Raw genomic sequence first — 12,686 nt, 5'->3', positions numbered from 1 at the left:
GACCACAGCGTTGCTGGACAGTGGCAGGCGGCTGACGGCGGCCCAGAATGTGTGTGCTCCCTTCTCGTGATGAGTGCCCAGGATACAGGGTGGACAGTGTTAAGGTCAAGCAGCAAGTTCACACAGCCCAGAGCAGCAGGGCCTGCCTCCAGTCCCCAGCACGCCCTGCAGGGGGCGCCAGCAAGCACACTCACAATGACTAATGAATGGCGCTGAAGAAGAGAACACGCACCGAATACCTGGAGCCAGATCACTAGGATACACAGGATAGGATAGTTAGGACTAAAAACACAGATATATACATTTTAAGATTCTCAAAAATCCACAAATAAATCAGCATATTTGCACCACATTCTCAACACCAACATTCTGCAAAACATGTGATGATAATATTTCAAAACATTTTACATCCATCCATCAAGAGTGTAAAGTAACACAAACACAACTTTAGATGGGAGGTGACAGAAGACTGCACTGCCTGCTGGGACAGCGTTCGCCCCTCTTCCTCATACACTCTTCCTCAAACACTCTTCCTCATACACTCCTCCTCATACACTCCTCCTCATACACTCCTCCTCATACACACCTCCTCATACACTCCTCCTCATACACTCCTCCTCATACACTCCTCCTCATACACTCTTCCTCATACACTCTTCCTCAAACCCTCCTCCTCATACACTCTTCCTCATACACTCTTCCTCATACACTCTTCATCAACACTCCTCCTCATACACTCCTCCTCATACACTCCTCCTCATACACTCCTCCTCATACACTCTTCCTCATACACTCCTCCTCATACACTCCTCCTCATACACTCTTCCTCAAACCCTCTTCCTCATACACTCTTCCTCATACACTCTTCCTCATACACTCTTCATCAACACTCCTCCTCATACACTCTTCCTCATACACTCCTCCTCATACACACCACCTCAAACACTCCTCCTCATACACTCCTCCTCATACACTCCTCCTCATACACTCCTCCTCAAACACTCCTCCTCATACACTCTTCCTCATACACTCTTCCTCATACACTCCTCCTCATACACTCCTCCTCATACACTCTTCCTCAAACACTCCTCCTCATACACTCCTCCTCATACACTCTTCCTCATACACTCCTCCTCATACTCTTCCTCATACACTCTTCATCAACACTCCTCCTCATACACTCCTCCTCATACACTCCTCCTCATACACACCACCTCAAACACTCCTCCTCATACACTCCTCCTCATACACTCTTCCTCATACACTCCTCCTCATACACTCCTTCTCATACACTCCTCCTCATACACTCCTCCTCATACACTCCTCCTCAAACACTCCTCCTCAAACACTCCTCCTCATACACTCCTCCTCATACACTCCTCCTCAAACACTCCTCCTCAAACACTCCTCCTCAAACACTCTTCCTCCCTCACAAGCTAAAGGATATTCCTGGCATGCTTCTCTTTGACAGCAACTTCCTGTGTGTTGATGGCCTTGTTGATGCTCACAGCCTGCAGAGAAGAGGAAGAGGAGAAGGGTTAGCATGGGCTGCTAACGAGCTAGTGAGCAACTCCGAGCAATTGAGCGCTGATAGGGATGTCGCCAAACACACACACACACACACACACACACACACACACACACACACACACACACACACACACGTTTTGGCCATTGTAGAACTATGGAGGCCAAACAAACCATTTAGACAGCCATCAGCCATCTGCTGTTTATCTCCATGATAGACTTGCTGCTGTACTGGCCATGTGCTCTCTGCTGCAGACGTCAGATGGAGAGCACTCCCACACCACCATGACCAGTAACCTCCATGACCAGTGACCTCCATGACCAGTGACCTCCTCTGCCCCCCATGACCAAGCACCTTCACAGCCATCTCAAGAGCTGCATGTTTTTACATTGACTGCTCCCTCTGTGGAAGACTTCCTCTTGTCATGTTATGGTACTGACATGAAGTGAAACCCCAAACACACGTGCACGTGTATTCCTTCCTGTTGTCACGTTACGGTGCTGACCACAAACACACGTGCACGTGTATTCCTTCCTGTTGTCACGTTACGGTGCTGACCACAAACACACGTGCACGTGTATTCCTTCCTGTTGTCACGTTACGGTGCTGACCACAAACACACGTGCACGTGTATTCCTTCCTGTTGTCACGTTACGGTGCTGACCACAAACACACGTGCACGTGTATTCCTTCCTGTTGTCACGTTACGGTGCTGACCACAAACACACGTGCACGTGTATTCCTTGGGTGGCATCCCTTTGATATGTCCCATCAATAGTACTGATGCAAACAGCAAGTTGGTTCTCCAGACATGTTTTAAACTGTTAACAGAGATCCAATACAAAATGAAAAAATCAAAGAGGACAAAATGATGGTGTTCTTAGCGCAGGCAGCATCATTATTGATTATGGCCTTGCAGGCTGTTCTGAGTGCAGATGATGTTTGAGCTCAGGTGCCTCCTGGATCCAGCAGGACCTCCATGAACCTACGGCCCCGACAGCAGAGACGTGTGAACGCACGCTGCTCACTGCCAGAACGGATCTGGGAGAGGGAGGTGAGTGGAGGATCGTGGGGCTCCAGTGAAGAGAGCGTGCTCTGTCCTCCAGCCCTCCGCCCGGCCGCCGCTGCCAGACTCCCCCTCGGAAGGTGACAAGGCTGGGCTTTGTCCGGACAACATGGCGTCAGGGAAAACCGTCTCATTAAGTTGCAGCAGGGCGTCTGGGCCTCAGCTTGGGCGAGGATGAAGAGTTAGGGTGTTGGCTTGGGCGAGGATGAAGAGTTAGGGTGTTGGCCTGGGTTGGGAGCTACGACTGGCGTGCTCCACCACCACCAGGCCTCCGCCATTAAGGGCCATCGACTGCTGTTCTGGTTCATGCAAATGCACAAACACGCGAGGCCGTCAGCAGGCAGGGCCTCTGCATCTGAGCAATCAGCAGTGTTTGCGTTGCTATCAGAACTCAATCTAAAATATAATCTAACAAGTTCAGGCAGCCCTCAGTGTTCACGTCATTCATCCATGAAGGGCAGACCGGCTGTGAGAAAACAACCAGCTGAAGGCTGATCGAGTCTGCACAGTCTTAACCAAAACAAGAAGCAAGTATCTTCAGGTCCTCAGTGAATGAGGTGAGCCATACTTTAGATCCACCAAACCACCGTTCCAGCAAACCGGCAAGTGCAAGTGATTCCCACACAAGCATGGCACGGCTCACGGTGTGGCACATTTGACCTTTACGGATTTGAGTGGTCTCACAGAGTTTCTCCAGAATACTCTCTGGCAGGGTTGACCAATATGGACAATAACACTGTATCATGATATTACTGGGACCCACTGTGACGCCGACCCCAGCACTCCCAGTACACGGGACGTCTGAACTGGCAGTGTGTTGCAGACGGCCAGTACGAACAGAGCGATTAAGGAAGTACACGGGACGTCTGAACTGGCAGTGTGTTGCAGACGGCCAGTACGAACAGAGCGATTAAGGAAGACTGTGGAATGGTGGTAATCTCCTACCACGACGCCCCTCAGCTCATGATGGCCTTGGTGGTATTTGCATTTTGCACCCTGATGGTACATTAATCCCGAAGCCGTTCAGTAAATGCCGCTAAACGCCGCTAATGAGAACAGCAGGTCCTGCTCTGGGTAGTTTCACCAAGCACTTCCTCTCCAGTCCAGTCAGCCAGTTCCATTCTTAATGGCTCTGACGCTGGAGCTTTTTATGTGAAGCTGAAAGAAACTTGTTAAGGAGAAGCATCCAAGAGTGAAGAACTCCAAACATCTGCGCTCTGGACAGCCTTCCCGCCTGCAACGGCCAAGCGCACGCCATCACTCAAACCAAAGAGTACGGCTCTCGTGCACGGCTCTCGCTCTCGTGCACGGCTCTCGCTCTCGTGCACGGCTCTCTCGGGCATGAAGCACGGCTGTCCTTGGACGACCCACATGCCTGTGAAGGGGCCAGTAATAAAAGCGTGTGCTTCAGTGCAGACTCCACAGACCCGCATGGAGGCCTAATGCCAGCCTGAAAATCTGCACGCAGAATCTGCAAATATTCCTGACAGCAGAGGAGCCAATGAGCTGTTTTGGTTGTTATGCATGTTAATTACATGTAATACCTGTAGACCAATGACAATATGTGCTTTATAATCCTCATTTGAGTAGAAATGCTGAATGAAAATGAAGCAAAAGCTCATTTGAGTAGAACAAGCCACTGATACACGATGTGAAGTAACCAAACACCGCCGTCATTACTGTGACGGATCCACACTGATGATGCATGAGTACAGAATACAGCCGTCATTACTGTGACGGATCCACACTGATGATGCATGAGTACAGAATACAGCCTCTCGCTTATTGTCAAACTTCTGTACAATCACAGATATTTTTATACAGATGATCCCTAATCCGACTCCCCATTTCAGGAAATTACTTACAATATCAATAAAATCAAAATGGTCATGTTCAGTACTGGATTGCAAATCATTTTGCACTTACGTTTGAGACCCACATTGCCACAGATATCATTAGAAGCCTGGAATGCAGTCACCTCCTGATCCGGGGTTTTGTGGGTTTTGTGCTTCAGATGAAACGTGCGTTCAATGGGCTCTAGTTCATGTGACTGCCTTGTCCAATCAAAAACAGAGTTCCATAATTGCTTTTAAGGAAATACATGAGCGGAGGCATATGACTGTATCAGAGCTATGAGGAATTACATAAACGTGTCTGAGCCATCTGACTATATCTGAGCTGCTTAGACGCTTTAATGGCACATTTATAAACCCCCTGCACTACTGTCAGTTACACTCATATCAGGAACACGCACAAGGGATTCAGTTGCTGTGGCTGCCAGACCTGGGACCGTGTTTAAGGTGCTAAGAGAAGCGTGTGGTACGAGTTAAGGTGCTAAGAGAAGCGTGCGGTACGAGTTAAGGTGGTAAGAGAAGTGTGTGGTACGAGTTAAGGTGGTAAGAGAAGTGTGTGGTACGAGTTAAGGTGGTAAGAGAAGTGTGCGGTAGGAGTTAAGGTGCTAAGAGAAGTGTGTGGTACGAGTTAAGGTGCTAAGAGAAGTGTGCGGTACGAGTTAAGGTGGTAAGAGAAGTGTGCGGTACGAGTTAAGGTGGTAAGAGAAGTGTGTGGTACGAGTTAAGGTGCTAAGAGAAGTGTGTGGTACGAGTTAAGGTGGTAAGAGAAGTGTGTGGTACGAGTTAAGGTGGTAAGAGAAGTGTGCGGTACGAGTTAAGGTGGTAAGAGAAGTGTGCGGTACGAGTTAAGGTGGTAAGAGAAGTGTGCGGTACGAGTTAAGGTGCTAAGAGAAGTGTGTGGTACGAGTTAAGGTGGTAAGAGAAGTGTGTGGTACGAGTTAAGGTGGTAAGAGAAGTGTGCGGTACGAGTTAAGGTGGTAAGAGAAGTGTGTGGTACGAGTTAAGGTGCTAAGAGAAGTGTGTGGTACGAGTTAAGGTGGTAAGAGAAGTGTGTGGTACGAGTTAAGGTGCTAAGAGAAGTGTGTGGTACGAGTTAAGGTGGTACAAACTTTCCTTCTCCACATTTTCCTCTTTCTGTTGTGCCATCTTTCATCATATCACTGTCCCAGGAGTCCAGAGCAAACTGTGGCTTGAATGTTGTGGTGAACCATCTAAGGTCAAACTGTGGAATCTTCCTCTTTCTGGTCATTTCTGTCATATCTACGCCTACATATGAAACAACTCTAGTAGCTTCAGTCATCGGCTACTCTGGTCTTGCATGCTAGTCTGTTTGCAGTAAAATCTCCAGTGTATTCCTGCTTCTTCGTGATTCCTGACGGGCTGAGGGGGTTCACTGCCTCTCAGGGGGATCGGACTGCTCAGCTTAATGACGACTTGCTTTACTTTATCTGCTATGACTATCACCCTCATGTTGACACATAACAGACCCCAGATCAGTAATCAGCACGTCTACAATCAGCTCGGTATCTTCCCTTCAGTAATACAGAAATGTTCTACCAATGTTAAAAAGTCAATGTCAAAAAACACTACAACTTCTTCTGCGTGTATGTCTTGGTCTGAAATGGTAAAATAAGGAAGTGGTCAGTATGTCTCAAAAAAGTGATGTCATCACCAGGAGTGGTTGATCTGTGGTAGTTCTGACACAGACGATGTCAAGATAACATTTGTGAAACATGAGGTCAAATACAAAATCTAAATATTAACACATCTAAGTAAAAATCTAAGTAAAATACACAAATACACAGTCTTGCCCAGGGCTTAAGCGTCCAGCCTTACACAGCACTTAAAATGGGTCCACTTAGATTCCTCGCTCAAACAAACAGCGACAGGAAGTGTAAGAGCCGAGGACCACTCTCAGTTTCCTGTCTTGGCACACCCAATCCTGCCCGTTTCCTGTTGGCTGGAGAACGCCTGCCTTGACCACGACGTTTAGCCGAGTGGTACGACCAACCCCAACTCTGCTCAGATCCGTCTCGGATCCGTCTCCCCTTCAGGTTACCTCTTCGCCTCCGTTTCCACCCCAGACCCAGACAGGAGTGAGTGAGACGGCGTCTGGGTTCTTGTGCTCTCGGGCTCTCGGGCAGCACTGCATCGAAAACACTAAAAATACCCACATGCCTCTGCAATCTCCCCTCAGCTCATACAGTAATGTCACCCTGGGCCTGCCAGCACTCCACAAAAACCAAACCCACTACCATTAAATAACACTATTTGTGCACTCTGAACACACACACATGCACACATGCACGCACGCACACACACACGCACGCACACACACACACACTTCTGCTTTGTCAGACACTTTAACTAAGGGCAGTTCTACCAGCAATTACTATTTTTTCTCTCTCGTTAAAGTTTCTTTTAGCCAAGACTCTGGATACTGTTCCTCCCCTTCAGAGGGGAGGGGGCACTTCTGTCCCCCCTTCAGAGTGGTGGGGGCACGTGTCCCCCCTTCAGAGGGGTGGGGGCACGTCTGTCCCCCCTTCACTAAAGGGCACTGCTGTCCTCACCTCTACTCTTAAAATGGCTCTTTACAGCTCACATCTGACTCCTTGTCACATGGAACACGCAACACTCCATCGACACGCAACACTCCGTCGACACGCAACACTCCGTCGACACGCAACACTCCGTCGACACGCAACACTCCGTCGACACGCAACACTCCGTCGACACGCAACACTCCGTCGACACGCAACACTCCGTCGACACGCAACACTCCGTCGACATGCAACACTCCGTCGACACGCAACACTCCCTCAGCACACCTCATTAGGTTTCTGAAGTACATCAGTGCTTCACTGAAGGTCCAGCTGGACTCTTCCTCTGGTATTACCACGCGAATGTGTGTGAACGTTTCCTAGTTAGGGGAGTCAAACACACGACTGTGGGCCAATAGGTAGGCAGGCTGTACCTCAATTGTCACAAACACTTTAACACAACATTACTCTTCAGTGCAATCCTTCAAACCTGTAAACACAGGACGCTGAAGCAATGTGAAGAAGGTTTTCGTTTCTCTCTGGTGAGGTTTAGCAGAAGACCCAGCAGGCGTGTGAGGAGTTATAGGTTATATGGCCTGAGGGTGAATGTTAGAGGAACAGGATAATGGCACCATAAAGGCATAATAAGGCCTTATAGGTCAAAGCACAGTGGGGAGGGGCTAAAGAAGCTCCTCCTCTCACCCCTCACCACCGCCACAAAAGATCTTTAATAGATCATCACAAAAAAAACCTTTAATAGTTTAATAGTCTTAAAATGCATCAGAACCACCAGGATATTGTGACATTTTTGCTATATGCCACTGCATTTTCCCTGAGTCTCAGACAGACAGCGGGCCCAGGTCACAGACGCTACATGCTCACATCAAGCAGACTGCAGTGGGTCAGAGAGGCGGGGCATATGGGCCTGAAGGTTCAGGATTGGTCAACGGCTAATTTGATACAGTCTCCCAAACTGCCTGTCAGGGCCTGTTTCACACCACGGCCAAGCAATAACACACAGCAGAAATCACTGCCAGAGCGTCAGAAATAACAGTAGTAACTTAACAGACAGTGAACAGTCTCAACAGATCCTGCAAACACAGTGCAGACCGACACAGTACAGACCGACACAGTGCAGACCGACACAGTGCAGACCGACACAGTGCAGACCGACACAGTGCAGACCGACACAGAGCAGACGGACACAGTGCAGACGGACACAGTGCAGACGGACACAGTGCAGACGGACACAGTGCAGACTGACACAGTGCAGACGGACACAGTGCAGACGGACACAGTGCAGACGGACACAGTGCAGACGGACACACAGACACCCCTCTCCATGTGCTCATCAGTCTCCAGCAAAATCAACTAGTGTGCAACCAGTATGTCCGCCATATATATAGCCAGTCAGGCAAAGCAGGTGAGGGTCAGGAGGGTGAGGGTCAGGGTGGGTGAGGGTCAGGGTGGGTGAGGGTCAGGGTGGGTGAGGGTCAGGAGGGTGAGGGTCAGGGTGGGTGAGGGTCAGGGTGGGTGAGGGTCAGGAGGGTGAGGGTCAGGAGGGTGAGGGTCAGGGTGGGTGAGGGTCAGGGGTTTGTGGGTCAGGGGGGTGAGGGTCAGGAGGGTGAGGGTCAGGGTGGGTGAGGGTCAGGGTGGGTGAGGGTCAAGGTGGGTGAGGGTCAGGGTGGGTGAGGGTCAGGGTGGTGAGGGTCAGGGTGGGTGAGGGTCAGGGTGGGTGAGGGTCAGGAGGAATGAGGTTACTCTCATTGCACCTGGTCTGAAAGTTCACACAGCACAAAAACGACAACACTACACATCCCCATGACAACACTACACATCCCCATGACAACACTACACATCCCAATGCTCTTTAATGGAAGCGTTTTGAGTATTTGTGTATGTATAAAATGTCTCAAACAGTATGTGAGAAGGAAGTCTGACCATTCTGTGTCATTGGATATGAACGTTAGCCATATGACTTTAAGAAATCGAGTGCATACCGAAAAAAGTCCATGAATAAATCATGAGTTTAACCAACGAAATCTATTCGGTGTAGTTAAAACTTTAGTGAAAATACACATGCAATACGAGTGTAAGACGTGACTGTGCTCATGATGCGATACTGAAACCAAAACAAAAACAAAATCCTGTTAAATATCAAGAGTCAGTTTGTTTCATTAGTAGTCAACTCGGCCATTTGGTGGAGGTTTCCTCGGTACAAAGGAAGAGCTCATCCACACGGTTAACACACACACACACACACACACACACACACACACACACACACACACACACACACACACACACGCCACAAACCCCCCCGTGTCGCATTATCGTGCTCGCTTACATCCCCCTCACGACTGGGGAAAAGACCCGTTCATCGTGGGGAAAAGAGAGAAATACCGAGCCGAACCTCACAGCACTGGCTAACACGCTAGCTACAAGCATCGTAACCGAGACCGAGTGTAACGGGTCTCCGCCACGGCCGTTAGAACCAACGTAACGGATACGGTCGACAACAAAGTAACAATGTAACCCTGGAAACCAAACGGACCCCGCGAACACGGGACTGTTCCCCACCCAACACCCCCAACACCCCAACACCGGCGACACTGTCCGGGCTGTAAACCGCGCTCGGAATTCGTCGACGGTCTCACCATCTTACTGAAGTCCATAGTTGAACAGCGCAGCTGCGGGAGGCGCGTCGAGCCTGGGGAGGAGAACCGAGACCGGGGCGGACAGAACCCGCTACGGGAGGGAGAGGGAGGTGGAACGGTCCGTTAACTCAACATGTGCCCCCATTTGGTATCGAGTGGTCCGTTTCCTATTCGTCCCGTGTGTCATTACCGAGCAGCCGGTCGGCAGCGGCGTCGTCCCGGGGTCAGAACAACCTCCGTGTACACCGAGCAGACGAGCAGCACACACACGTTTACTTTACACACACACACTAACGGTTCTGGGTGTATCTGAAGAGTCCAATAACGTGTATTATGTTGATACACATACAACAGACTATTATTATTAAAATGTTGTATAAAATTCCAAAGTGCTTAAGCATAAGGCAATCTAAACTATATGAAAGACTTGTTTAGTGAGTCTAGTGAGATTTGTGAGCCTACACAGTATTTTAAACGCTTCTATAAAGTCATCTGACAACACTTGAGTACATAAACGCAGTTTTCTCTTTCATAAGCCTAATTTTACACTTGTAACGTCATTACATGAATATGCGGTCAGAAAACATTGTGTAAGTTTAAGGTGTTCACTGAATGCCACTATTGTCTCGATGTTTTAAACTTTTATAAACAGCATGGATTGATTATTAAGTTTAAGTGAATAGCGCCCTCCTGTGGCTACACTTGCGTCCCATTTTCTTTCTCTTAATTTTTTTCTTTCTTTCTTTCTTTCATTTCCTTCCTTCCTCCATTCCTACCATCTTTTAAAATTAATCATCGAAGCTGCATTTTGTCCGTTTCAAATAGTCTTTCATGAATCTGAATCAAACATACACACAAACACACTATACGTGTCAGTGAAACTCATAAACGATGCCTTTGGCTTTAAACAAGCCAAATAACAACTCACCAGATCAGATCATTTGACTTACTAACACTGCATCTTATTTCTTTCCTCTTCATAAAACTTATATAATAAGTTATCAAATGAAAACTTTGTTGTTTTCCACAATAATTTTTGACACACTGCAGTTTAAAAACATTTGAGCATAATCTCAAACACAGAGAGAAACCCCACATGCCATGTGTCCAGTGCAGAGGCAATGAGAACAAAGACTTCTGTTCAGGGCTCAGTTGTCAATACACAAGCTGGTACGGTGTGGAGGGTGATCGCCACAAGCTGGTACGGTGAGGATGATCTCCAAAGGTTGATTACAACTGTCCCACACACATCCCACCACTCCATCCACACTTGTGTCACTGTCAGGCGTGAGTATATATGTGTATGAGTATTTGTAAGATCCTAAATAAATCACGTGAAGTGCACACACACACACACACACACACACACACACAGTAGCTTCTGCACAAGAACTTCTGAAAGTGTTCATTAATCTCGCTGCTTCAATGTTGAGCTTGTGAAGTGCTGCCTAATAGATTATTTTGCCCCAAATGTTGTGCATTTGTGTGTCCCAGCACACCTAGAGATGATCCAGGAGACCAGCCTCCAGGAGACCAGCCTCCAGAAGACCAGCCTCCAGGAGACCAGCCTCCAGGAGACCAGCCTCCAGAAGACCAGCCTCCAGAAGACCAGCCTCCAGGAGACCAGCCTCCAGGAGACCAGCCTCCAGGAGACCAGCCTCCAGAAGACCAGCCTCCAGGAGACCAGCCTCCAGGCAGCAAACGTGGAACTGCAACTGTTCATCTTGTGCTGAAAGCTCCATGGGCCCGTCTTTGCCACCATGAGAGTGAGATGACCCAGGTCTAGAGTGGGCTGACCCAGGTCTAGAGTGGGCTGACCCAGGTCTAGAGAGTGAGATGACCCAGGTCTAGAGTGAGCTGACCCAGGTCTAGAGAGTGAGATGACCCAGGTCTAGAGTGAGCCGACCCAGGTCTAGAGAGTGAGCCGACCCAGGTCTAGAGTGAGATGACCCAGGTCTGGAGAGTGGGCTGACCCAGATTTAGAGTGAGATGACCCAGGTCTAGAGAGTGAGTGACCCAGGTCTAGAGAGTGAGCTGACCCAGGTCTAGAGAGTGAGCCGACCCAGGTCTAGAGTGAGATGACCCAGGTCTAGAGAGTGAGCCGACCCAGGTCTAGAGTGGGCCAACCCAGGTCTAGAGAGTGAGGCGACCCAGGTCTAGAGTGAGCCGACCCAGGTCTAGAGAGTGGGCCAACCCAGGTCTAGAGAGTGGGCCAACCCAGGTCTAGAGTGAGTTGACCCAGGTCTAGAGTGAGATGACCCAGGTCTAGAGTGAGATGACCCAGGTCTAGAGTGAGATGACCCAGGTCTAGAGTGAGATGACCCAGGTCTGGAGAGTGGGCTGACCCAGGTCTGGAGAGTGGGCTGACCCAGGTCTAGAGAGTGAGATGACCCAGGTCTAGAGAGTGGGCCAACCCAGGTCTAGAGTGAGTTGACCCAGGTCTAGAGTGAGTGACCCAGGTCTAGAGTGAGCTGACCCAGGTCTGGAGTGAGTTGACCCAGGTCCCATATGCAGGAGCGGTTTAATCCACCGCTAGGGCTGCAGACCAGGGCATGTGCACTTTCTGCAGGCTAAGGACTTTATATGCATTCTCTGTCTCTTTGTCTCACTCTGACTCTGTCATTATCTCTCTCTCCCTCCCTCTCTCTCTCTTTCTCTCGCTCTCTCTGTGCATGGCACCCCATTTAGTTAAATGGTGTTTATCGGCATGACAAATATTCAAACTTGTATTGCTAAAGCTTAGGTGAAAAAATTAAGATCACGATAATAAACAAAAGGTAAAATAGATTTGAATAATTTAAATCATGTCACAGTAGACAGCCATTTGGGATTATTGTATTTATTATTAATATTAATATTAATAATAATAATAATAATTGTTGTTGGTGTTATTATTATATTACCACTATCACCACACTCTCAATCTGTCAATTCAATTTAAGATAGCTTTATTGGTATGGCTCTGTCAGGAATATAGCCAATTTTGACAATTTTGCCAAAGCAAACAGCATGGAACTGACTGAGAATAATGGATCTAATAGC

At 48.5% G+C, this 12,686-nt stretch overlaps 1 protein-coding gene and 1 long non-coding RNA gene across 2 annotated transcripts in view; one reads left to right on the top strand and one right to left on the bottom strand.

The window, feature by feature from the left end:
• Nucleotides 1-12,686, bottom strand: part of hip1 (huntingtin interacting protein 1) — a 47,365-nt gene that overhangs the window by 31,078 nt on the left and 3,601 nt on the right. Inside the window, exons 2-3 of the mRNA XM_076976427.1 lie at nt 1,448-1,511; nt 1-89 (exon numbers count right to left, since the gene is read on the bottom strand). The exon at nt 1-89 is cut by the window's left edge and continues 54 nt beyond it. Of these exons, the coding sequence (XP_076832542.1) occupies nt 1-89; nt 1,448-1,511 (153 nt within the window). The remainder of the gene's footprint in view (nt 90-1,447; nt 1,512-12,686) is intronic.
• Nucleotides 10,780-11,712, top strand: LOC143477271 (uncharacterized). Its single transcript, XR_013121536.1, has 2 exons — nt 10,780-10,850; nt 11,139-11,712. It is a non-coding gene; the product is annotated as an uncharacterized LOC143477271 (long non-coding RNA).

The sequence above is a fragment of the Brachyhypopomus gauderio genome, chromosome 16, assembly GCF_052324685.1.
Source record: "Brachyhypopomus gauderio isolate BG-103 chromosome 16, BGAUD_0.2, whole genome shotgun sequence".
Classification (NCBI taxonomy): Eukaryota; Metazoa; Chordata; class Actinopteri; order Gymnotiformes; family Hypopomidae; genus Brachyhypopomus; species Brachyhypopomus gauderio.
Note: the sequence above shows the minus strand (reverse complement) of the source record. Positions and strands in the feature narration are given on the sequence as shown.